Genomic DNA, 27995 nt, shown 5'->3' with positions numbered 1-27995 from the left:
TGGAATCTTCCCTTGAGGTCTGAAAGTTGCTCGCATATGTCCAGTATACAAGGAAGGTTCTGTTGGTGACATATCTAAAAACAGGCCGATTTCAGTGCTGCCCGTGTTATCTAAAGTATTTGAAAATGTCATTAATACACGACTCGCCCATTTCTTAAATAAGCGCCACCTAATATATGACGCGTAGTGTGGTTTCCAGGAAAGTAAAACCACTGAGAAAGCCTTATTGCGTGTTAAGAATAAAATACTGTTCCATATCAAAAACAAACTGTACAGTATAGATCTTTTCATTGATCTAAGAAAAGCGTCTTACTACGTTCATGACGACGTCTTGTTAATCAAACATTGTGATTATGGCATTCGTGGCGTCGCCTTAGATCTGTTAAAGAATGATCTTTCTTGCAAAAAGCAATGCGTAAAAAATAAGTGATGTACTACCGCAATAAAACAAGGAGTGCCCCAGGGATTGATTCTTGGGCCATTATTATTCATATATGTAAACGACCTATTTCACATTCCAAACTTTTCAAAATTGGCAATGTTTGCAGATGAGACGATTTTTTTTTTCGCGGATACTCTTATTCATCTTAAGATAATGATAAATTAATATCATATCTTGCTTGAAGGTTGGCTTCAGGCAAATAAATTAGCCTTAAATATAAAAACAATCCAATTACGTCTTATTGAAGCCAACCGGCAAACCTTGTGACATTGAAATTACGCTAAAAATTGTAAGACACTATTTTAGAACGCGTAAAAACTAAAAAAAATTCTTAGGTGTGCGCTTCAAAGAAAGTATGTCCTGGAACACACACATGAAGAAACTTACCTCAGAAATAAGTAGAGCAGTTGGTATGTTATTCAAATTATCAGATATCATTCATTTCACCGGCCATATATTATGCTAATGTATATTCCCGCTTATGATACTGTACACTAGTTTGGGGCATCCCAACGACGACTAATATTAATAAGCTGGAGATAATGCAAAATAAAGTGCTCAGGCTATTTGAAAATTATGTTGGTGAACTGAAAGCCTTAGAAACCAATCCTTTATTTATTAAGCATAATGTGCTAAAAGCGAGTAAATTATATTAATAAACACTTCTTCTGCACGTATATAAACATAATGTGTCAAACGAGACACATCAAACATTTGGATGGTATCCACTACGTAAAAAACAGATACTAATACCACGAACGGCCACAATAACGTACGGAATGTCGACCCTAGCTTATCAGATACCCGCCTTGTTTAATCGTGTGTCTTTCCAAGTCACCTTTGATGTTCAATTACCTAAATTGAAAGAGCAAATAAGATTTTTCCTTGTGAATGATTCTCCAGCCAATACAACATAAGCTAATTTATGTTACTACCCCATCGTTTTCGCGTTGTAGTATCTTTTATGCAATTGGAGTGACGTATGTGTACATAAATAAACGTGTATTATTTTTTTAATATGGTTTATTTTTTTGTACTTTGATTGTGTTTCTTCATGTATGTAGCGTACATTTACCTGTGTTAGTGATTATTTATCGTATATTTTTCAAGTTATCTCCAGCTTAGTATTGTAAGCTATGTTTGATTGATACGTTGGGTTTAACGTATGATTATGATAGACGCCATAATGGAGGGCTTCGGAAATTTCGACCACCTGGGGTTCTTCAACGTGCCCCCGAATCTGAGCACACGGGCCTACACCATTCCCGCCTCCATCGGAAATGCAGCCGCCGCAGCCGGGATTCGATCCCGCGACCTGCGGGTCAGCAGCCGAGTACCTTTGCCACTAGACCACCACGGCGGGGCGAGCTATGTTCATAATCAAGTTATTATCGCTTTTTTATGTGATTATTTATTCGCTGCTGCCTGTAAGGTTTTTATGATCCCTTCAAGCTGTTTTTGACACCTTTTTGCCTGAGGGCACCCCCAAAATTTTGTTTTGAAAAATAAAGTTCGAACGTTCCATAACCACCACGGTGGCTTAGCGTTTGTGAAGAGAGGTCCTGTATAAATTATGCTGTTAGTGTCATAAACCATGCAGCATTAAGCGATTTCTGACGTGACCACACACCACATTAACTGTGTTTGCGGCATTACTGTAGCTCTAAAGTTCGCTTGGATGGGCACACTAAGAAAACGTAAAAACAATATATTGTTAATAGATTGTTATTAGGTTTCCTTAGTGGGCCCACTCATGCGAATAAATTCGGCTATATTGAGAAGTAGACAAGCTAGTCTAGCGCCAACTGTAAGTATGAGCCACTCGCCTGCCAAGGCGTGTCAGAGGTGATGTTCACTGAGCGGCCATTCCACCAGACGCTCTCTTCAGTTTCCAAAGATAGGAGGGCATTACCGAGGCCCTGTGCGTGAATGAACCTGCACGAGGTCAAGAGTACACACACAGTATATATGTTTTACAACATTTGACGGCATAACAGTGAGGAGGATGGGGAGCTACAAGGCATTCCGTACTATACATATGAGGGAACGAGTTTCATTCTAGCTTCTGATGTCCGATTGGGAATGAAGGGCAATGGCCGCTTTAATGCATTTTGTCCCGTTGTTTCAGTGTTATACTATAGATTGCTTAATCACTGTACAAAGTTTCTTTTTTTGCGGTGAAAGTCCCAATACCTTGCATTATGCCATGCTAATGTACCATGTCCTTAGCTTCTACCACTTAAACTTTTACACCGCGCTCCTCCGTTTCCTGAACCATTTAACATGCATGAAGTTCAACAGTGTTTAGTCAGTTACAGCTTACAAGATTAGAATGCGTATAATTGGTTTGCTGAACGGGCCTTCCTTCTGTTTTAAAGCGCATCAAAACTAGCTAAAGCAGAGAAGCATAAACTTTAATAATACATGCTGCTGTTACCTGCCGGAAGTCTGTAAGGTCCTACATTGCAAGATACTCGCAGGAGCACCTTAGAATCTACATTTTTTTCATGATGCCATGGCACATGAGCCTATCGTTTAGCGGAAAAGGCACGAAATGTTTGGTATGGTCTCCACAAGGCTATCGATTTCAGAGACTTTCATTCTGGTGATCCCGGTTGTGCCTGATCGCCGCGCGAATGTCCACCCCCCAAACAACACCTACCAAAATAGCAGAGGGTTGCAACATTATGCTGCAACCTTATAGATGTGTTACTAATACAATTGCACCCAATTGTATCGGTGATACATCTATAATGTCGCATTCCACAGAAATGCGTTTTTATAGCTTATTACCTTGAACATGACGCTGTATGACGTTGGTTGGCTGGGCACGCATGCGCGGTATTGTCTTCTTTTTTTCCTGTGCGTTTCTTAGACTCCCAATAAACAGTTGCTTGTTGGTGCTGTTCCTTTTTCTCTTCTGCTTTTCCCATTTCACAAAATGTTATAAATACGAAGCACCTTTTTGACTAGCCTGTCTAACGCTGTCCCTCCGTCCGCACCACTCCCCTCGCCGTATGTGTTGGAGCGGTGCCAACTAGCTGACGCCCTCCTAGCAGTGCGATGTGACGTCTCTCTCTCTCTCGCCTACCAAACGCTCACCGCATGTCAGCTCTCTCACTTCACACTCTCCACCGCTCACAACGATCGAGCCCACTCTCACGTAGGCCTCATCTCACCCGCGCCTACCGCTGATGATGGGCCCCTTGCCACCCCTACCCTTGCTTCTGGACTGCTGCTTCTGTTGATGACAACCGTTCCACTGCTCAATTAATCTTTACTCTTCTTTCCACTTTTCTCCCTTTTCCCTTCCCCGCAGGCACTGCGCCGTGCTCCCGACCAGGTTGCAGAAATTAGGTGATTTTTCTCATCTTCTAACCACTACCACCACCACCACCCGCGCCACCTCTCTCCAACTGTCGGCGAGAAGCCGCGAGCCGGCGGGTGCGCGCGCCTCGAGAATCTCGCGGCGCCGGCAATGTGAACAGCGCACGCTGCTTGCCGCGCGATTACGCCGACGGGCGGGACGGCGCCACGGTATTCTTCCCGATAGTGTGCGCGTAGCTTTCCCAGCTATCGCTGGCGTTGCGAGGGTTAGCGAAGCCGATTGCGTTTGCGCATGGCGACGTCAACACCGACAGGGCACGAGGCAGGGAAGCCGAACGCAAGTGTCAGCAGTGGAAGACCAGCGACAACGACGAGGTGCGAGTCAAGAACACCGATTGCGCTCGAGAATACAGACGGCGTGCGGGTAACATCGACGAGACGCGAGCTGAGGAAGCCGAGCGCAAGCGTCTTCAGCGTGCTCCACCTCCCGTTCTTCCATCACCCGCTTCGACACCCATTTCAACCGGGCCAGCGTCGTGCGCACCGCTGCTGCTTCGCATACCATCAGGGTTTTCTTCGCGGAGATGGTCTATAGTATTTTGCGCCTCAGTCATCTGCACCTAGGCAGAGAGTAGTCCATAGTCCAGGAAAATGGTGACGGTAGACTAATGTGTACTGTTAGTGTTTCTACAAGAAGTAGACGGGTTATATGACAATGCACGCCCACAACGTTTTCCTGTCGAAAACACGGCAGCAGTGTCAGGTAATTATCGTGATTACAATAGCATTTGAAGGATATAAAATGTAGTAAAGTATAAAGTTCACTCGTAAAGTAAATTCTCTTTTGGAGCTATGATCAATGAGACATTTGCCATACTATAATCACCATGTTGTAGCTCACCTGTAGACACTTAGCTCACTCTGTTCTCCATGGGCGCGCCACCAGAACGTTAAACAGGCATTCGGCGTTGCATTACGAACAGGAAGATGAATCCTTGCGATGGAGTTACGGCTCTGCCTCACGGACGTTGTGTTCAAGTACAGAAAATGACCTTGAGAAAAAGCGCAAAGGGTGTGGAATGTCACGGTCAATGTTTTTTTTTTTGCCTGTGCTCAATGTTAGTGAATCAAATAGCAGCTGACCAAATATGTGCGGCCAGTATAAGGAGAAAAAAATGATGCATATTCAAAAGCTATTGCAAATGAATTCGCATGCTCGTTGTCTCTTTTTTTCTTACAGTGAGTTTTGATGTTGATAATAACAAGCACAACTTACCCGAGAACTATAGCTAGACCCTTTTTCTTTGATTGCAGAGTTTCCAATCACTGCCTCAAATATCACCGTTGTAGCTGGATTGGTAAAGCATCGGACACGTTTATCTTGTGGTTTTATATTACTTCTCTACTGACGGCAGGCTTTTATTTTTTGTTCACTTTAATTGCCTTGCAAATATGTCATAATTATTGCACCATAGTTAAAACAATAAATAACGTTCATGCGATAGCACAAAGAACCACATGGACGGTGAAATAGCAAGATGGGACACAACACTAATGGCAAATTTGGCGGTGGTGTTGACTTGCTTTTTTGCCGTCCATGTGGTTCTCTGCGCTGCTGCGTGAACTGCGCACTACCAGCTGTCCTATCAGCCTGTCCAAATAATCTCCCCTATATCATATTTGGCTTCTTAGGTTGTGTCTAACAAAGAAATGAACTCCCAAATCCTTGCATTTCCCCTCTTTCTTTTATCGTAAGCGCACATGACCATGCGTTTATGGACTACTTTTCTTTGATCATCGATTATTGCACTTGGTATACCTACGCCACCCTGTAAATTTACAGTGACAGGAACGTTGCGCCTGATTTATGTTGCACTCCTGTCATCGGAGATTTCGAGGTTCGATTAGTCTTCAAAGTTATTTCGTTTGTGAAGCTTTACTGGCACCACGTATACGCGCCAACGTCTCAATCTTGAGTAAATTGTGAAAAACGCAAGAGCTTGAAAGTTTTACATACTTTGCAACCCTAAGAATGCTATCTATTTCGTGCAGACATCCCTTCTTACCAAACGTGCTTCGCAAAGTGTGATCGGTGACAGCGAGCTCCGAACCCTGATGGACAGTCCACTCCCGAACGTTACTGATGTCTCGAGTGTGGCCACAATCGACGCTACCTTCAAAAGTGCAGAGAGCTGAAAAAAAATAATAAACAGGTTTACAAAAACCACGTTCAAGGTTGCAATAAGATACGGAGGACATGAAATGTGAGAAAACACGGGCGGAGCCATGATCACCGTATAGTGTCTTACATTTAGTAATTTTTATTTATTTTTATTTATTTTACAATACTGCTAACTCCGTGTAGAGTCGTTGAAGAGTGGAATTACAATTAATAATGACGCATAGATCATTTTAGGGAAAACAGTAGTGAATAATGAAGACAGTATAAAGCGAAGAATTAACATAATTTGTGAAGAGAAACAAGAGCAAACATTTATTGACAAAAAGAAGCAAAAAAAAGACCGAAAACAAAGACAGACAACCCATTCAAGTGGAAATATAAGGTGATAGGCATGTAATGCATAAGAATGAAGCTTCACATAATCAACTGGCAAGTAAAGAGTCAAACGATTCTAGGCTTCTCATTTCAACGGTGCGTGCATCTAGGCAATTGCACTCCATAATCGTTCGCGGAAAAAAAGAATACTTAAAAACATTAATAGCCGTTTGATATGGCGTGATTGAATAACAATGTCGCAGTGAGGTATCGTAACCTGTTGAGAAATTCACGTGATTGAATATACTGCCATTGAGATGACTTCTAACTTTTTTAAACATAAAACGTAATCGTGCGATTTTTATTCCTCTCCGAAGTGTGCTTCAGATCATCCTTAGCCACTAAGCCTGAGACCGACATATAAAGTGTACTTATATGTATGGTGTACATATATAGTGTATAGCGTTCAATTTTGTGTGTGACTCAGGATTACACTACAGTTTTCCTTTTAGTGCTTCAGGATGTACCAGACACCACAGATGTGCCCAGTAGACCTTTTCCTGCCACAGTGTGACGTCACTGTAAGTACCACGCCCACCATTCATTCCCTCGGCGCAGGCGCTGGTTGGCAAGAAAGTTCCGCTGATGGGATCTTTCTGCACAGCAAGGCCACGTGTGTGCATTCCTTCGTCAGACTTTTCTGCGAATTGTTACTCTTTTAAAGACCCCAAGAGAAATGGTCTTTGCATATAAGGCATGATTCTTTTGGGTAGGCATGTGGCGATTTGCTCGTCGTAGATCGCACCCCTTAAAATAATATTCTTCTTGACTGATTGATTGATTGATTGAGTGATTAATTGATTGATTGATGTGTGAGGTTTGACGTCCCAAAATCACCATATGATTATGAGAGACGCCGTATGGAGGGCTCCGGAAATTTCGACCACTTGGCGTTCTTTAACGTTTCCTCTTCGAAAGTGAACGTTCTGCATGTTAACATTGACCGGTGCTTTGAAAAATGTTGACATGACATGGACGCAAATGTAGTAAATTTCTGTCGCGACATGTGCACTGCAGTTTTAAACGAGGTATATTATTGGCGGCAGCGCCGTTTTGAGCTGCCGTGCGCGAGTTCACGGACAAGATTCGCACTCACTGCGCAAAATTTTTAGTGGAGATGAATGGCGGAAATACATAGAAACAAAAACAAGAAAAAACAAACAAACAATGAAACACTTCTTACCGTGCTTTAGGCGGAGGTTAACATATCCTCGTGAAAATTGAAGCGAAGTTCTCGTCAACGTTTCTCATAGCGCACTAAAACTTTATACGACTTTAAAACGGATCACCTAAATATATTTCCACATTCCCTATCAAGCTTTGTTATTATTCCGTTCCACCGTGTCAGCAATACTCAGTACAAACCGCGACTGCAGTGTTCGAGAAGCTTCAGAACTGTAGTAGATAGTTTTTTTAATTAAGCCCACTTCGCGAATATTACAGATTATTCTGGAGCCTACGTGGCCACTATAGTGAGAATGCCAGAATATTCGACGGCCACCACGTCACTGCTCTCATCGATACTTGAGCCGACTATTCCGTTGTCAGTGGCCCTTTCAAGACGAATTGATTGATATGTGGAGTTTAATGTCCCAAAACCACTATATGATTATGAGAGACGCTGCAGTGGAGGTCTTAGGAAATTTCGACCACTGGGGGTTCTTTAACGTGCACCCTAATTTGAGCACACGGGCCTACAGCATTTTCACCTCCACCGAAAATGCAGCCACCGACGCCGGTATTTGATCCCGTGACCAGCGGGTGAGCAGCCGAGTACCTTAGCCACTAAAGCACCGCGGCGGGGCTTTCGAGACGAAGTTGAAGAAAGTGAAGACTGCAAGGCAAGGCACCGAATATCGGGCCGATGGAGGTCACCTAATAACGCCGACTGTAGTCTGCACAGCAAAAGTCACCATGAATAAGCAGGCTTATCCTGCGTGCTTTGTAATACTACAACATTGCTGCAGGGATGTGATACTTGGGATACACTTACTAAGTAAAATTGGCACTGTCATTGACCTGAGGTCTGAGACAATCACACTAACCCCAGAAAACATGCTGCGGACCGCCAGAACACCAAGGAATCACGCATTGAATGTTCTGGAAGATGAAGTCAACATTCGGCCTTGCTTAAGCGTTATTGTTTGCGTCGGCCCCGAAACACCAACAGATTTCGAAGGCGTCATAGAGAGCAACAGACACTTGTTCCTTAGCCTCCAGATTTGCTTTGCAAGAGGTATCACCGAGCTGAGTCATAGGTAAGCGAAGGTAATGATGTCAAACTTTTGCCATGAATACAGGCACCTTAACAAAGGTGCGAAGGTTGCTTGCATCGACAAAATTATGGAAGTCACCAATGCTTTCACCCACGCAGATACTACAGAACCTACTCCGAGAAATCAAGCTCTGCATTCAGCTTTCGATGTCAATCCGAGCCTTCCGAAACATAAGCTAGAAGAATAAGGCCCTGCTCATATAATACAAGGACTGTTTTTTGTCGTCGGCGAAAATTCGGCACACCTCAGTCGCGAAACATCGCATCATAACAGAGGGAAGTGCCAAACCGCTATGCCAGAGCCCGTACAGAGTTTTGGCGCGAGAACGCGAGGCCGTGAAAAGACAAGTCGACGAATTGATACATTACGACCGTCATCCAGCCGTCTAAAAGCCCGTGGGCGTCACACGTGGGGTTAGGGAAGAAAAAAGACAGAACCCTACGGTTCGATGTTTATGCTCTCCCACGAATAGTCGACGCCCTGGATCGACGACACAATACGAAGTATTTTTCGTCGATGGGCCTCAAGACTGGCTGTTAACAAATCGAAGTCGACGAGAGAGACCGAGAGAAGACGGTGTTTAAAACCGTAGAGCCTTTTTGAGTTCAAGGTCATGCCCTTCGGTATTTGCTCGGCACCTGCGACTTTTAAACGCGTTATGGATATACTGCTGGCAGGATAGAAGTGGTATACTTTTCTCGTGTACTTGAACGACGTCGTCGTGTTTTGACGTGAATTCGCTTGAATTGACGTGACCATCGTTTACAAGTCTAAAAAAAAAAACACTCTGACACCGACTGCCTATCTCGTCTTTCTGTCGCCCCACTGTCGCCCACGAGCTGGATGAGGATGGCTTCTTGGGATTCTTGGGAACGATAACTGCTGACGACTTCGTCGAGCAACAGCGAGCTGGCGCGGAACTCGGGAGCCTTGTCTCGAGGGTAACAGTAGGACTGTTCCGAATACTTTTTAGAGAGGACTGTAGTCGTTGTTAGTGCGAAATCGAAGAAGAACTTTTCACCCATTTGAGCCCAACACTTTCACATGGTTCCTTCAGCAGTGAAAACAAAAGTCTTTGAGGCCCTACGCGATGACCGGATAGCTGGACACCTTGGTGTTTCCCGTGCGCTCGCAAGAATGCAGGAAAAGTACTACTGACTACGACTTGCCGCCGAGTCACTCGTTACGTAAGGATCTGCCGAGACTGTCAGCGACGAAAGACACTGCTGACTAGGCCAGCCGGACTTCTCCAGCCCATCGAGCCAACTTGCTGGCTGTTCCAGCAAATCAGCATGTACTAACTGGGGCTGTTTCCGATGCCGATTTCAGCTACAAATAGATCGTCGTACCTACTTGCTACCTCACGTGCTACACCGAGACAAGGGCTCAGCTCAAAGGCAGTGCCACCGAGGAAGCAAAGTTCTTCGTCGAGAACATCGCCCTGCGTCACAGAGCTCCACAGGTCCTCATTACTGACAGAGGTACGGCCCTCATGGCAGACCTAACTCAGGCGATCCTGAGGTACAGCCAGACAAGCCATCACCGTACCACCACCTACCATTCACAGACCAATGGCCTCACTGAGCGTTTAAATGAAACTATCGCCGACATGCTGGCCATGTACGTCGACGTTGAACACAAGACGTGGGATGCGATACTTTTGTACGTGGCCCTCGCGTACAACACTGCCGAGCAAGAAACGACGCAAATGACGCCGTACAAGTTGGTGTATGAAAGGATCCCGGCCAAGACGCTTGACACCAAGTTACCCAACATCATCGACGAATAAAACATCGACATAACTGTCTCCCTCCAGCGCGCCGAACAAGCTCATCAACTCGCCCGCCTCCGCATCAAAAACCAAGAGATGACTGACAGCCACCATTACAATATTCGACGAAGTTTCATGGAGTACCGGCCTGGTGACCGTCTTTGGGTGTGGACGCTGATACGCCGACATGGACTCAGTGAAAAACTTATGAAACTCTACTTCGGGTACTACACGGTAGTTCGATATCTCGGTACACTCGACGACTAGGTGGTTCCCGACGGCATTACAAACGCTCAATGGCTTTGTACATGGCCTGAAGTCTTCCATGTCGTGCGCCTCAAGCCATTTCATGCGCGAACCTGAGGACTGTATTTTGTGGTTGTTGCTATGCTTTGTTTGTATTTACTGTTTATTTTCTTACTGTATTGTTGTGCTTTCATCTTCAGTTTAAGTACTGGGAGGATACCTTTTTCACAGGAGAGCAATGCCCCATTCTCTCCTCAAGTTTTGCTATCGCCTTGTTTCACTGTCGATAATTTTCAGCACAAACCGTGCCTGCAGTGTTCGAGAAGCTCCAGGACTATAGTAGATTGTTTTGTTGATATTACACCCACTTTGCGAACATTACAGATTATTCTGAAAATTACATAGCCGCTAGTGATAATGCCAGAGTATTCTACGGCACGTGTGGAAATTCCGGTGAGCTTTACAGCTTGTCAGTTGATCGACGGCTGACGCTGTGTTCGCCGCTATCTGTGCGAGTGGGTGTCACTGTAATCGGATCATCAGTTTACGTGCCACGAGTTCGGCAAACTAAACAGCTTCATCTTGTACCTACAGTATGCTCCCTTCGTCTAAGCCACGACCCCGTGACAGTATACATAATCTTTTGTTCAGTTACCTCGCTGTATCTGACACTAACGACGTAATTGCATATTTAAATTCTCCCTTATACCTGATACACAAACTTGTGATGAGCATCGTCTATTCGTAAAGATAGAGCCGTAAGGGTACGAAGATCACGTGAAACAAGAATATGCGCTGTTTACACGGAGACATATGAAGTCTCCGATAATACGAGTTATACCTTTATTGGGATTGCGTATTTGCCGAGGCGAAGTGTATATGCAGCTTCGGCAATGCCAAACATGCTTATAGTTCAAGGATTGTCGTATCTTTCAGCCTGTAGATCATGCACTCCTTTTTTCAGCATGCAGCACAAGCGCTCAGATGTACCCACTCGCAGATGATTGTATCAAATGCGTTTTCACTTTGACTAAAATGCTTAATCGTGAAGTTCTGTTGACAACCGGTTGCTGCCACTAGCCCTCAATGAGTGCCAATGTTTTCGCAAACAATACGCATCGTTTTTCTTACTACCAGCCCCCCACATAATTTTCTCAGTTTCACCGTCCGTGTAGGTGAACCAATATTGTTGATGCCTTTCAATGCACACGCCACAATGAACACTGCACATTTTCGAAGACAATGCTGGTGCTCCTTGCACAGGCCGCCATGGGTGTTCATTTCTCCAAGATAAACAGCCAGCCAGCGTCGCAAATATTTCGTCACGTAGCTTGCCATACACTTAGATGTCTGACACATACTACTGCTAATTTTGCCACAGTAAAATGAAGTTTAAGCTTTGAAACAAAGAAAAAAACTTTCCACAAGCACCGCCCGACTGTATTACGATGAGCCACCAGTGGGGGTGTTCTGCCAACCACACCTTGCACGTGCGCCAGTGACGTCCCACTGTTTCGTACCCCGGTAGAGGTGTAATATTTTCGGTGTTTAGGAAAGTTTAGGAGTGGACATGCAATATCATCCGGCTTTGATTTGATTGATATGTGGTGTTTAACGTCCCAAAACCACCATATGATTACGAGAGACGCCGTACTAGAGGGCTCCGGAAATTTTGACCACCTGGGGTTCTTTAACGTGCACCCAAATCTGAGCACACGAATATCAACCGGCTGTAAACAATGGATGATATAACAGCTGCATAAAATAAAGTGGAATTAATCACTACAATATTGAGGTTTTTCTTTGCGCTATAAGAATCCAAAGAGCATGCCACCCTCATTTTCGTAAAAGTTGCAAAAGCCATCCGGAAATACTCAGGCTATCTCTGATAAAGATCCCGTCTGTCGATTCTGGGTATAATTTATTTCATTAGATGTAAATTTTTGAGCATTGCCTTGCTGTTGATTTGAATAGTTACTGACTGCGAACAAGTGTCCAAAGTACGGCTTAGAAAACAGCATAAAAATGCTCACATGGTGTTGGGCAGTCACCATGCGCCATTGAAAAGTCATCCGCTGCAATTAGTCCATCATATATGCTTGTTTCAACAACAATCTGCGGTAGAAAGCAAAGAGAGAAAATGGAACTGAGGCAAACCATGAGTTAAAACGTCTACAGTATAGCAATAGGTGGTGGCTTGTCATGCAGCACACGTATGATGACGTGACTGAGCATAATTTAGCATAATGTTCGTATGTTTGCGGTTATCTCCTCAAGAAGAAGATATGATTGTCCACATTCACGGAAAATGAATGGCTGATGAGCTAACTAAATAAAATTTCACGCATACATATTGTAGAAATAATAGTACTTATTAAGCAGAGGTTGATGCACATGTATGGTGCCGGCTAGTCCTTTTTTTCTTACGTGGCAGTTGCCATCGTAAACGTTTAAAGATTCACCAAACCGGCTGTATAAGACTTCATGTATATTAAACTTGTAAACAGCTTTCACTTTTGATTGCAGATGCCCTTAAAACACTGGCTGGACATGGCTCCATGTCATGCCGAACGTTTCCCTTGTTGCATGTCATCAGGTTTATAGTGCCCCACTGAGTCCCATGGTCATTCGGCTACATGTCTGTACTTCAGTGCACTATAGGCACACATGCATAACACACATAGACGCGTGCCTCCTATGCCACTCATTTTGTCGCTGACCTGATGTCTCCCTTGAGCAGCCGATCCTGCCACGTTAACCAGAGCAGGGGTCCATGCTGTCATCCTTGCACCACGCTCAAGCCAAGAAGGGGAGCTTGACGGGGCCAATGTGACGCTTATGCTGTAACAATAGCTTCATGGTTACGTAGGTGACACATGGGTTCAGAACAAATAATGAACGCAGGATGAACGCATTCAATAAACAGTTAAACTTAATCTGCGCTTGTCTCAATCATTATTGTCATCCCTGTTTTTCGTCTGCGTTGTAAACCTACATCTGAAATCACTAACAAGTCCAAGATTGATTGATATGTGGGGTTCAACGTCCCAAATCCACCGTATGATTATGAGAGACGCCGTAGTGGAGGGCTCCGGAAATTTCGACCACCTGGGGTTCCTTCACGTGCACCATAATCTGAGCACACGGGCCTACAACATTTCCACCTGCATCGGAATTCCGGAAATGCAGCCGCCGCAGCCGAGACTCGATTCCGCGACCTGCGGGTCAGCAGCCGAGTACCTTAGCCACTATAGACCACCGCGGCGTGGCAAAAAGTCCAAGAAACCACCTTGCTGAGTGACACTTGAATTAGAACAAGAGTGCAGGTTAGCTCAAAACCGGGACGCCGGGCAGCATGGACATATCGTCATGCCTGGCTAGGAACGCCAAAACACAATTTGTCATGACGTGTTTTGTTGAGACAATGACCGTTTACATTGCTTGAGTGCGTTCAGTTATACTTATGCACACCGCTTAACTTGCTGTAAAATGTCCATCTCTTTACAAACTGCAGTTTTGATCGCGCCTTGACCAGTGACATCGCAGCTATAATTTTACCGGTTAAATTGGAGTAAACCCAATGTGCATCGCTGATGGCGTGAGTGTGCGTTTGTTGAAGAACCTAGGTATCCATGCCTAGAATTAGAGAACCGATGTATTGTTAGAACCGAGTTTGGTTTGGTTGGTAGTATTTAACGGCACAAAGCGACTAAGTCTATGAGAGTCGCCGTATTAGGAGCTCACGACATTTTCGGCCACCTTGGGCTTTCTAACGTGCACTGACATCGCACAGTACATTTTCTACGCAGTACATTTCACCTGTATTGAAATGTGATCGCAGTGGCCTGGATCAAACTGACGTATTTCGGGTTACTACCATAACCATTGAGCCCGAATAAGCGATAAGTACTTGCCGTGGTAACTTAGCACGTCAAGAGTTGCGCTGTTAATCTTGAGGACGTTGGTTGGAGGCCCGCAAAGAGGTGGGTGCATGGGCTGGTTAGTAATGCATATTTGACAAGGAATACCTTCTTAATGTGAAAAACGTTTGAAGTCTTATAATCTTTTCTTCAAGCTACCTGCGTGCTACAAAAGTTTTCGAATCCAGTCACTAGTGTCGAATTTTGATGTTGACGGAATAAACCCTGTTATATTTAAATTTAGGTGTACTTGAAATGATCTCAGTTGTGAAAATTATTAAAGAGCCACCTACTAAGGCATGTCTGGCAACCATATCGTGGCTTTGCTACTTGAAGTCACCAAAATTAATTTCGCGATAAGTTACTCCACAATTTCGCTACCCCAAGTGTCACATTTATCACCACGTGGACGCTTGTGAGACAAGTGCGTAATAAATGGCATCCCAGGTGACTATGAGGAACGCTGTGTTAGACTGCATAGTTTCAGGAACCTACCCGCCGAAACAGTCCCTTGCATGGCAAGAAAAAGCTATCTGCATTAAAGAAGAACGTTTACAATTAACTGACAATAAGCCCGACGGACCAAAGAAGTCTTAAGAAGTTTGTTAAACATATTGTTGCTTAATTACAGCATAAGAAAATTATGATTACAATAAGGACATGCGCTGGTAAAAATACCCAACATAATACAGCAGCGTGCGGACCTCTGTTAAATTTGTCAGCTATACTTTGACTGTAGTCAGCATGCTCATTGGTATACTAGTTTTATAGTGAAAATAGAAATTATCACTCTGTAGCCTAAAAGGCATGCAGTGTAAGACTGAATAGCAAGCTGACAATATAATTGACATAACTTCTAACAGGTATTAACGAATGCGGCTGGAGGACGGAAGTTTCCCTCATTGCATACACATATTGTCATATATACGTGCACGAAAGCGCATGCACCAAACAACGCACGTATACACAAAGAGAAAAGAACTCTCAAAATCATTTTCACTTTAATTTTGAGTGCAGATTGACTTAAATAATTGATGAAACGATTGCGCAGGTGTAATGATTTCCGCACCTGAAATCTGCCGAGTGATGTTATCAGCGGTGATCTTAATTGTTAACATTGTTCTCTGACCCCCCTCCCCCAACGACGTCTACTATCAAAAATAAAGAGCGTAAGTACCTGCTGTTGTGGTCAGTGAGCATGAAATACCAGAATGAAAAACACAGGCTGCTTGTAGACAGCTGGAGAGGCAATGGTAGGCTTTTTATGCGGTTCACGGAAGCTGCAGAACCTGTGTATCTGCTAAAAATGAACCGACCTAAATAAGAAAAAGAAAGAAAAATTTCATTGCTGAGTACACTACAGCATCAATGTCACAAATTGGATCTTTATACATAGTATTAACACTAGTAACTATCTCTTTTATCATTCAAATCAGTTAAGTAATCCAAACGCACGGTGTAAGAAAAATAATTTACGTGTGGACACTCCGCCCAACGGCGCATCCAGATAATAGGGAGTTTTTGAATAGGGGTCCAAAAAGTTTGGGGTCCCAAAGCCTTTTGCGTATGCACGCTTTGGGTCCAGCAGGAGTGAAGAGTTTTCGAATAGCGTCGGCGGTGCGACCCTATCCAAACCTAAACATGAGCAAACATAAACGCTGTTTAGGTTTTGCGCATGTGGAGAGGCATCGACGCTATTTCTTTGTGGCCCCAACCTTTTGGGGTCCCTGTTCGAAAACTCCCTAATGTCTGACTCTATCGCCCTCCCGGACCCCATGTTGCAGCGCCCCCCCCCCCCCCCCCACGCAACTGCGGCCGGCGCTTGTATGACGGGCTGCGTGCGTAGCGTTTCTAACGGCGTTACGCACGTCAAAACTCAGCATTAGAAGCTTAATGTTTTTTCTTTTTATTTTACAGATTGGAGGCAATAACAGCGTTCACCGCACGTGGTGTTTTTGGGTCGCCAAAAGCGTGGTATGCGTTTCTAGTTATAGTTGCTAGTTTGCGCGGTTAAAAAAATACTTTGAGGTGAAAAAAAAAAACGCAAGTTTGCCTCGTTGCGCTAGGTTTATCATGCCCCCATGTCACACCTCTCCCAACGAAACTGCGGCCGGCACATGTACTAAAGCCGCAAAATGTCTGGACGTTCTCTCCGTCGTAGCGGGCGAAGAGTGTCCATACCTGAATTATTTTTTCTCACACCGTGTCCAAACGCAACAAAGAAATGTGGCCACTAGGGCGAGCGGAGCGACCTTCGCGCTTCCTATCACTTCATCGCAAACAAAACGATGAGAACAGCACGTACAGAGATATGAGCTGTCCCTTAATCTCTGTAGAGATAAAGAGTGCATGACCGCACCTGTAATCGGGCAAAGGGCAGTCTGCCAGAGCCCCGTAGCCCCCCTCGGGCAACGCTTTAGATCAACGTGTATTTCTCCCTTGCCTTCGGACATCTTTTGACTATTATGTAATAAGCGCCTTGGCACGTTTCATAAACCCTTGTTCTATCACCTATAAATAAAGTATACATTACGTAAGTGTGATAGAGCTTACATAATAACGGCATGAGGGTATATGAAAACTTACCGCCCCTAGTTTTCAAAATGCGGCGTGCTACAACGCCTCCATATTGGCCCAAATTTTCTTACCACTTGAGCTCTTCGTTGAATGATCGAACAGAGGGAAAGTGGGTTGTCCTGAAGCCGGGTCGCTGAGCTCCCACTGCGGACGTCCTTTTGGATTCGTGTCTGGCTTCCAGAGGCAATAGCTGCCGTTGTCAAACGAACAAGCAAGATCTGCGAGAACCCGCGTAGATGAGTCAAGTCAGGCGACCTTGCTGCTCTTATGAAGAGGGCTAATGATACATGTGCGTTGTTTGAAACACCGGGGGCCAACGTGCAAAAATGAGCAACTGAGAATTATCACGGCTATAATTACCTATTTCGAAACACGGACTTCCATGTAGGACTGAAATCATCGGAAGCGAGTATAAAAAGGCGCGACAATATGCGACAAACAAGAAACTACCTGTGCGTGCCATAGCTTGTTGGTCTTTCGTACTTCCTAAAAATAGCTATTAAATTAAAAAAAAGAAAAAAGAAAGAGGGCAACTCTGATACGTCTGTCTTACTTCTTTCCCAATCTTTTTTTGCTTACTGTGTCAATGCAAGTTGAATTTGTCCAACTCCACTCACACTATAAGGCTCGTCTAATACCATCGTCGTGTATTTAAAGCGACCGCTCGTATTTACACGTCGCCGCTGGCTGTGCTGCTGCCACGATATGTATTCAGAAGAAAGACAGATGGTTGCCACTCAAAGTGGGCCCAGGAAAGTTTATTGAACAGGCTCTAGGAAGGCCACTCCTGCAGCTTTCACTGTGGCTGTGCGCAGGCCTGTAGTTTTATTTGTTTGCATATATCGCATGATGCGATATATGCAAAAATATGTTTCCTCAATGCGTCCCACCATCTCATGACATTTTCCTGCTCTCTTGAGTTTTTGTAGTCTCGCAAGGAACTAGACGATCAGCTCAATTGCAGAATTTTCCTGCTGTCAGCGTGTGGTCTATTTAAAAGGTGGTGACGACCGTGAGCTTCGCTGAGTCAGGCAAGATGCAGCAAAAAATCATTAGGATTTGATGACTGCATAAACGTAGAAAGTTATCGTGCACAAAACAGAATACACCTGCGATAAGTATTTTCCGGAAATGAGCAGGCGCTCATATTAAAAATAAGGACCGAAGTCAACGCACTGCTGATGTTATCTTTGATATATGCGGTTTAATGTCCTAAAACTACCATATCATTATGAGAGACGCCGTAGTGGAAGGCTCCGTAAATTTCGACCACCTGAGGTTCTTTAACGTGCACACAAATCTGAGCACACGGGACTACAACATTTCCGCCTCCATCGGAAATGCAGCCGCCGCAGCTGGGATTCGATCCCGCGACCTGCGGGTGAGCAGCTGAGTACCATAGACTGCCGAAGTTTTCTTCCATCCGCACGGTTTGAAAAAAGTGTCTCTTGAGCAGGCCAACAAGTTGAGCTGAGAAATATTGTATTCTTCATAGGTAGCTTGGTAGCAAAACAGTGAAACAAATGTTGTTCATCGCTTAGAGCAGTTCTCCGCCTCAACAAACACAAAAAGTCGACGACAACTACAGTTGCCATACAACTACAGTTGCGATGCAATATTTAGCAATGCAATAATTCACCTGGAATTCGTTCCTTTGGAGTGTCTGGGCCACCTGCAATTGAGAAACATTTATTTTTAGTTCTCTTTGTGAAATGTCAGAAAAAGACCCTCTCAATTGATCAATGAATTGTAGTAACGTTTATAAGTCAGAAATTGAAAAAAAAAAGTTCGCTTTCACCGCAACTGATTGCATTAAAAAAAATAGAACGTCTGACTTTGTTCAATAAATTTCAAGAGGGTTTTTGAAGACAATAACGTTAAGTATTTGCATATTTGTCACACCAGAAATTTAATAATACGAAAAACAATCTTAGTTATATGTTTATTACCTTGTTGTTATTACCTTTATCAATGCGATGGTCCATACAAGACTGCATGGAGAGAAATCGATGAACAGAAGATTGATATGATACGTGTTAAATACTACAATGAAAAAGAATAAAATACCACGTAAGCGACATGATTTAGCGTACCGCCAAAGTACACAAAGTTGTAGGCACAAATATAAAAACACACTATGAAGCAGACTAATAGTTACTTTGAAGACTGCTAGGGCAGTGTGAATCTATCGACATGTATTGCGCACCATTCTCTTAATGATAAATTTACAATAGCGAAGAAATTGCAGTGAATTTTTCAAGCAAAACAAGAACAAAAAAACTGTGTTCAGGCTGAACTGGTGTACACTCAAATAGGCCTCTAATTTCGCTGGGTTTCCCGCTCTCGTGTAGGAAGCGCAATGCTTCTGTCCTCGGTGTCATAGAGCTACTGTGTAGCGTATACAGTGATTCTACGGTGCCATAGTGCTACGTGCCACCTGCTGTGTGCTTTTCTGATTAATTCCGTGCAGGGCTGGTTGGGAACGGGTTTATGATTCTGCTGTACACACTACTTTAAAAATGCAGGCACGGTAACGTCTTGGTAGCGGACGACATGATGCAGCGCTAGTTCAGTGGTGGCGGGCAGACGTAAATTATATATCCCACTACGCTTACACGGATGGTGTAGGTTTCACAACAGTGTTACGTACAAGTTCAATGCTTAAGCCCGCGGTTTCATGATGGAATTCCAGCCGTGCTGTGTGAATTTTGATGGCGACCGAATGAGAGCAAGCCCGCATATCGTGCATTAGGTGCACGTCGAAGAATGCGTACTAGTTGGTCAAAATTGATCGGCAGTTGCCCGCTACAGTATGCCTTATATCAATATCAGTTTATTTCGGAGAAACACATTACTTTTTTCCCATGGAATTTAATTTTTGGATCACTGTGAAGACAGGTTGGTAATGTAACGTCTGGTGAAAACGTTGAATTGATTTCTATCATAAGTGTTGTTCGCTGAACTATTTCTCTGGTGAACAAGCAGGATCGACGCCTGTTGTTTTGTCCCCAGGATAAAACACTTGCAAGGTATCAACTATTGCGATGACAAAAAGATAAGCAGATTTTTCTGTGCTTCAAGTACACCTGTTGATAAGGCTTCCGAAATAACAAGGCGTCACGTTGATGGCATGTACTGCGAGATTGCGGAAACATGTCTCCAGAGCGAACAAACTTTACACTGATGAGTGAAAGTGACGCCTCTTTGCGGCTTTTAAACCATGATGTTTCTCAAATTTTCATCTGCGTCGGCAACACTGAAAACTCAATTTTAAGGCATTTAAATAGTCGCAGTTAAGAAATGGCCGTTAACCGAAGTTACTTCGGCTAAGCATATGTGAGTGATGACCTTTTAAGGACGTCATCCATCTCGGTGATCAGGTTTATTTATTTCGCCACGTCCCATATCAACACACTCCCTGTCCTGCTGCCACTATAGTCATGCCTGTGCCCCGGGGCCATAAGAACGTCACGAGTCTAAAGACACTCGTTTGTAGTTTTGTTTTTAGCACCACTGAAAGTGGTGGGCGTTTTACAACAGTGTTCTGAGTAAAGAGGGACAGGGTTGCGGTCTTGCCTCCCCATCAGGGAACATGCGACTTGCAGGCGCATTAAACTCATCGTTGGTGTTGTTGTCTGTTGAGAATGCTGCTCGAGAATGCTGGTCACCGTGTTCGTTTTCCACGAGAAATCAGGACGTGCCTCCCGCAAAGGCTTGCTCAAGTGACGTTTTCGCTCACTAAAGAAAGTACGTGACATCGTCCTGCACGGCTCACCTTTTGCGGCAGCGGCGACACTGATGCTCGCGATGGCCACGACTCCTTCCCCCTGATTGGAAGAACCCGTGAGCGTAAACTCGAGCTGGCTCTGGTCGGCCTTGTGCTGCAGCTGTAGCTCGACGTGCTGCCACTGCTCTCCTGGTGAAAGGTCGGCAAGAAGGTGCCGAATCGTCCCTTTGGCTCCGCTGTTTACTACCAGCTGGTAGACTTTGAAAGATCGTAAACCTGCGTGAAAACATAAACGTGTGCTTTAGCAAGGCGAAAAAGTGCCCGCTCGATACAACAGTCACTGGAAATCATGCGAGACTGCTCTCATTTATTTAAGCTCAGGAGGTAAGCGCACTGCTAGTAACACGGCGTTTGCATACATAAACAGGGTGGATCATAGGCTTGCGAAGGATTCCTGTTCAGGGGGGGGGGGGTAATCGCAGCGCCCTCCTCCCCCGCCTATTAAGTCAATGTAGGAGGCAGATTTTGCAGCCCCCTCTTAGGAGGGCACTCCACCTCCTAGTCATTGTAACGAGCAGATTTTGCGCCCCTTAGGTTACTAGGGAGAGCACCCCTCTGCACCCCTCGTGCGCACGGTAATGGGGTGTATGGTTGGAATGGAGAGAGGAAGGATGGAGAGAATTTATAACAGGCATTTAAAGTAAAGCAACCTTCGCGTACCCTTACGGGCTCGGGATGTCTGCTTTCGGTTGCCGGTTCGCCAGGTATCTCCACAGATATATTTGTGGATAGTTGTGTAGAATGGTTACAACAAATAAATGTACTCGTATAATTTCATTAAATGTAGGAAACACGTGGGCATTGAGATATTGTGAACAATAGTAATGTTACGTTTGCTTACTCATACATGTAATTACAATCACTTGCTAAGGACTGCTTAGCAGATTAATTCGTATGCGAGGAAGTGCATCTTAACCATTTTCCCTCTTACTTCATTATAGTTAATTTGGTATACGAACCTAAGTTTTAACACATTAGTCAAGAAAATAACAATAATTCCGTCAGAGTTGACTTTCAATGTTTAATACTCCTGAACAATAATACACCTGCACTTTAAAATGTGAAAACCTGAAAATGAAAGTTCTGAAGGTTATGTTGTTAATTAAATTAGTTATTTTAGATAACCCATGCAACGTATTGCAGTATACATTATATGGCCGCCTGCATTCAACTGCAGCCCAAGCTAGTCGATTGCGTTGCTCAGAGTAGACTTGCGCAGAGAAGTACCAGTTTAGTATTGAACAAAAAAAGAGTAAATTTAACGGCTGTGGCGGCTGCATTTTCGATGAAGGCAAAAATGATGTAGGCCCATGTGCTCAGATTTAGGTACACGTTAAAAAATACCAGGTGGTAGAAATTTCCGGAGGTCTTCACTACGGCGTCTCTTACAATCATAAGGAGGTTTTGGCACGTTAAACCCCATATATAAACTAATCATCAAGTGTAAATTTAAGGGATTGTTTTCTTTGTTAGACACAATAATAATGAAAACTATCAAATAATGATGCCAATAAAGTATAGGAGATGTTATTAGAAGTAATTGTAGTGTGAATATGAAGAAATAAAAGTGGACGAAAAGATAACTTGCAACCAACAGGATTTGTACTTGTGAGCTTCGAATAACGCGTCCGATGCTCTTCCACTGAGCTACCGCGGTGGCTATCTCCCCGTCTATTTAAACGTGGGAGAGTCAGTCAGCGCCACCTGATGCTTTTACGGTGAATGTGGGAATATTCGTCTTGCCTGTTGGCGTCACATAGCACGTGATAATATTACGAGCGGGCTGCTGACCAGTTATCTCTCACCAACTACCTGAAGGCACCAAATCTGCCAGAAGGAGACCCTCGCTATGAATGAACGAAAGAAGGGTAAATTTAACGGCTAGTTTTCCTTTTTTAGTCCAAAGTTAATCAGAACCGGACAACATTAATGAGTTCTTGCAACCGGATCATGCCAGTGGCAAGTTATTTTTTAGTCCACTTTTCTTTTTTTCACGTTTACGTTACAATTAGTTCTAATAACATTCCGTATATTTATGTCGGCCTCATTGTCTGTTAGTTGCCTGCAGTATATTTTTTTCACATTTAGTCAGACAGATGCACATCTTCACGGTATTTACCTGTTCCGTTCCTGAAATAGCGTACAGCCACTGTTTCATTGCCCTTGCTGCTAAAATAGGCGCTGCGAAGGGTGGCTGTCGGTGTGACTGAATTGTTTGCAGGTACGGTGGTGTCCACATAGGCGAATCGGCCAGGATTACCCACACCTAATGGAAACATAAACATCATCACCTGCGAATTTTATAATTACGCAATAATTCTCTTTCGTCCTCGACTGCATTTACCTCCCTCGGGCACGCACTATGTTACTGTAATGGACAACTAGTGCAAACTTGAAGTTTGTATACAACATAATACTAATACATGACCTATAGCTCTTGTTTTGTTAATAAAAATACGTATGAGTTTCTCCAGGGAATGTGTCCAAACACAGCAATCGCTAATAGGTTAAGAATCCAGTTATTTTCACCGGCCTATTTTTTGTGTCTCTTTTAAAGTGCTCAATGCTAAGCACTGACTATTCATTTTGCTCACATATGCCAAGCTACGTATTGCGTATGTTGTAATGAGCCGGACAGCCCTCCTGTGCAAGGACACAATAACGTTGATTGTAGCGGCATGCTTGCTGCTCAGTGGTTCTTACCGGAAGTAACGATATTATAGTCTGGGGAACGTGGTTGTCTTTTAAACACACGGCCAGTGCCCACAAGCCATCGAAAGTCTGAGTCGGATCTACTGACGTATCCGCAAAGATCTTGGTCGAAATCACACTCAGCCACATGAGAAGGTAAAGCCAAGCCAAGAAGCACGTCGTCCAAGGCAATCACAGAGTTCACGTTAGAAAGCTCACGCTTGCCCTCTATCACCACCTGTAATTAGACAATGCAGTTAATCACCTTCATGATGACCTTGTAGACACACGAGAAAAGACAACACATACGGCATTACAATTTGCTTGACCACGCCCCTTGCGCTGTTCACAACATCAGTCACGTTGTCATATGGTGTAAGCCGCAATCAATGATTGAGAGAACACATTCGGATGTTACAATACGCTATGCAAGAATCCATACGGCTAGCACAGGTGTAACTCGGTGGTCGTCAGCAGGGTTTTTGTCCAGAAGCTGCAAAATTATCAGCCCTCAATTGAAGATATATTTGACTAGTCTGTAACACCCTTCTATTTGAAAGCTGCCCAACAGTACATGTATAAGCATAAATAAACGAATAAAAAATATAATTTTGTAGTATAGATGTTTATGCAGAGGCATTAGTAATATTTCTGTGCGCAATATTTGTACGATAATACCTTATATTGAACGAAATCCTTACAGCGCATGTAAAGCAGAATTTCACTCACTGAGGGTTGTGAGTGCTGAACCAGAAGCTAACGTCAGCGTTACAAATGCAACACGTCCACCTATTTACTGACTCAAGTATTGCCATAACGGAGTTCTCACCGCTGCGACATCGCTTTTACCTTAAAGTCCATACTTTGTTTGGGAATTTCTGCGCGAGCCAAGGACCACGTGCGAGGATCAGTAGTGTTCGGCAGAGTCCAAATCTTTGCCAACGGCGAGCCTGCTTTGTCCACGAGGTAAATATTAAGCATTCCGTATTCTGTCGCGTCTCCATAGTACCACAGCTCGATGGTGCGAGGTTGGTCCTCGGCATGCCATAGCACACTGGTCAGGTTGGCAGCGCCCCTGGCCGATGACAGCTGCAGGAAGCCGGCTGCAAAATAATGCGGTCATGACTCGGGTCAGGGGAGACCAGCCCTCCAATGGCTTACGTGGGTAAACCGTTTTTACCTGAATACGAAGCTTTCATTTATTTCACGTTAGGGTCTATACGGCAGTGACAAGCGTTACGTGATGCAGTGGTTTAAAGTGACATAAACAATGTTTCCGGCATCTCAAGGTCATCTAAAGCACCATAATCATAACTTTGAAAATCAATACGTACGTGATGAACACTATACGCGCGTTTCAACACAAACAGCCTCTGTTGGATGCAGATTGTATTTGCAAGGCCCGCGTACAAAGTAATTGCTACTTAGAAAAATTAACATGTGAGCGAAAAAAGACAGATGTGATAATAACTCTTAAACCTAAGTATCAAAGCTAAAATTTAAGTTTTAGGATTTTATAGACCAGAACCCCAATATGATCAGGACACACGTCGCATAGATATAGGTAGTCAAACATTTATTAGCCAATAAATAATTACAGAGAGGTGTGGTCATTGAGTCGGGGCCTTTTCACCTCACAGTAGTAGGTGAAACCCCGTATTCCAATGTCACCCGTGTTCTTTGAACCAGGGGTTTTTAGGTCTTGAGGTCCTGACAGCTGAGCAGGGCTGCCTCTCCGTCTCTCATGGTATTGGGCTTTTTTGGGGGAGATAGATGGGTTTGACAGGAACGCCCAGACTCTGTGAAAGATGTCAGCCACCTCTCCACAGAACTGCCATGTGCCATCACAGAATGGACACAAAAATAGCCCCGCTGGGCACAATACTGTGTCGGTAAAAAAGTTTTAAAAACGGCGCTCCTCAGTGCGATCTGGTCCTTTAGAAATGTCCGGATAGCGCTGGTGCTCCTCCTTGTAGTATTTAGGGATTTATGAATGGAAAGGCCATATTTCCTGATTAGGAGTAGGCTTCTAAAGCAGAGATAGCCCAGGAAGCGAGTGCGTGGGTTCGTGATTGACCTGTTCGTTTCCCAGGAGTTCCTGGTGACCTGGGGCCCAAATAAGATTTTGCGGGGTTGGATCGACCTATTAGAAGCTAGGTTTCAACAAGCGTTGAGCAAGGAAGCCAGCCCAATCTAACCCATAGTTCCGACAGGGGGGGGGGGGGGGGGGGGAAGATTTTTCGAGAAGGGCGGAAAGGTGAGAAATTGGGGTGTGGAGTGCACGATCACTGTCTCTCATGGGAGGACACCTCAACCAATACACTCACCGGAGAACTAGGTATGAAGGGGCAGTGATAGTGAAGAAAATAGAGCGGGGTAAAAGAAGGGGGGGGGGGGTTAAGTAGAGGAAGAGAAGAAAAAAAAGAACTAGCGTGATGGGAGGAGGACACGCTTCACCATGGCAAGCGGCTTATAAAAGTCGCTCGGTCAAGCTGGTGTCCTCAAGAAACTCAAGTAAGGTCACAAAGGCAGAGCGGCGAAGGTCGTAGCCGGTATGTTGTAAGAGCTCCTGCAGGGTTGCACATGGCAATCCGACGAGGCAGGATTTCTTGACGAGCTGCTTGCGCGCTTCACCGAGAGCAGGACACTCACACAAAAGGTGGGACAATGTTTCCACCACGCCGCAGTCAGCGCAGTTCGTTGAGCTCGCACCGCACAGACGATGCTTTCATTCTGCTGGCCACACGGAGCGAATTTTCATGGCTAGGAGGAGCCTTCGCCCGCGGCGTGTGAAACCAGTCGGTGGCATGGGAGGAGAGGCGCGTCCGGCGGCAACCCGAGTGTCATAAATCACGATGCTTGAGCGTTACTCACGGCGAAGGTTGTCGTATGCCGAGTCGAAGGAGCTTGCGTGGTCCGTTAGCGGAGTTTCGGTGGAGTGTGCTCGTTTGGCAAGTTTGTCTGCAGCCTCGTTCCCCCCGATGCCAACGTGTGAAGGTAGCCCATGAAGCACAAGATCACAGCCGCGCTCTTGAAGGGCCAGTGCAGCGCGCTGAGCCAGGAGTGGGCCCGTACCTCCCTCACGAGCTGGCTCAAGGCATGTTTCGAATCGCAGAATATTGCTGCGCTCGGGACGGCTGGCGACTCAAGTATAGGAAGTCGGCAACCAACAACAGCCCGACTAGCTCAGCTGTTGTTGAGGATGCAAAATACCGCAAGTGGCACTTTCGCTCCGCGCCAAGCTGAGGGTTTGTGCAGGCGGTCGCAGCAGAGCCATCCTGCAGGACCAGTGAACGCTGGCGTCCTTCCGGCCAGATCTCCGTGCGTTCGTGCCGCAACCTCCTGCGTCATGGCACTGAGCGGGGTGTGGTGCTTCGATCGGACTCCCGGCAAGTGCAGGTTCACTCGAAGGAGCGCTCGCCGGGGAGGGAGCGGCCAGCGCGAAGGGCGCGCGGGATCATCGGCCACAACGCCGTCGTAGACTTCCAGAAGTTGGCCGACAATAGAATTCGGCACCGCACGTAACTGCGCGAGCAGGGAGGGGGCCAGCATCGAGTGCCCGGTAGAGACGCTCCAAGTGGCACAGTGCGCGCAAGTCCGCCGCAAGCGACGCAGGCCATGCGTGAGATTCCCCGAGTGTCTCGGCCACACGAGAGCTACGGGACATTCCGTGACACATACGGATGGCGCGGCGGTGGTCTTTGTCTGTGAGTCGCTACTGTGGTGCTTGGAGTTTGCAGATTGGCAGTGCGCAGTGCACAGTAGATAGAGCTACCACCTCAAATATTGTGCAGGCGAAGGCAGCGGGGCAGCTGTTGCCACGGGCGGCTAGACAATGCACAGCAGATTCCATGCGACGCATCGTCTGGCGTGCGCGCCGCACCGCCGGAAAGTATTGGAGGTGATTGCCTATCGTGAGGCTGAAGAGGCAGATGCTCCTGGGCCAAACTATCGGCGCACCATCTAGCTGAAGGCACGGAAGACGTCATCGGGCCTCAGCACGAGTGTGAACGACGAGAACCTCGGTTTTCGGCAACGAAATCGTTAAGCTAATGCTTCTAACGAAGGTGGCCACTCACTGGAGTGTTTCCTGCATACAGGTGCGCACCACCGAGCACTTACGGGTTGGTCTACGCACATAAAGAGCGACGTCGCCTTCGTACCCCTCGTGAGGTGGTTATGATATGTTTCCCCGAGGGATAGGTGAGATGCAGAGTGATGGTGATCTCCTCCGTTTGTGTTGCGCTGTAGGTTTTGAAGGTAATTGCCTGTTTGCTGTGTTTGTGTACGATTGCAACTGTACACCCCCCTCCCGGTTTGGGTGACAACATCAACGTAGCACACGTGTTGCTTTGACCAAAGTGTCACTGCAACGCTTCCACACGCGCCTGGTGGCGACCG

At 45.2% G+C, this 27995-nt stretch overlaps 1 protein-coding gene across 1 annotated transcript in view; it reads right to left on the bottom strand.

Moving 5' to 3' along the window:
* Positions 1-2203: 2203 nt before the first annotated feature.
* LOC119176948 (MAM and LDL-receptor class A domain-containing protein 2) overlaps positions 2204-27995 on the bottom strand; it is a 79220-nt gene continuing 53428 nt past the window's right edge. Inside the window, exons 21-32 of the mRNA XM_075878196.1 lie at positions 24444-24697; positions 23607-23832; positions 23023-23169; positions 20892-21119; positions 18756-18788; positions 17188-17334; positions 15717-15855; positions 13340-13460; positions 12653-12734; positions 5836-5961; positions 4671-4821; positions 2204-2377 (exon numbers count right to left, since the gene is read on the bottom strand). Coding sequence (XP_075734311.1) covers positions 2233-2377; positions 4671-4821; positions 5836-5961; positions 12653-12734; positions 13340-13460; positions 15717-15855; positions 17188-17334; positions 18756-18788; positions 20892-21119; positions 23023-23169; positions 23607-23832; positions 24444-24697 — 1799 coding nt within the window. The 3' untranslated portion in view covers positions 2204-2232. The remainder of the gene's footprint in view (positions 2378-4670; positions 4822-5835; positions 5962-12652; positions 12735-13339; positions 13461-15716; positions 15856-17187; positions 17335-18755; positions 18789-20891; positions 21120-23022; positions 23170-23606; positions 23833-24443; positions 24698-27995) is intronic.

The sequence above is a fragment of the Rhipicephalus microplus genome, chromosome X (assembly GCF_043290135.1).
Source record: "Rhipicephalus microplus isolate Deutch F79 chromosome X, USDA_Rmic, whole genome shotgun sequence".
NCBI classification, from domain to species: Eukaryota; Metazoa; Arthropoda; class Arachnida; order Ixodida; family Ixodidae; genus Rhipicephalus; species Rhipicephalus microplus.
Note: the sequence above shows the minus strand (reverse complement) of the source record. Positions and strands in the feature narration are given on the sequence as shown.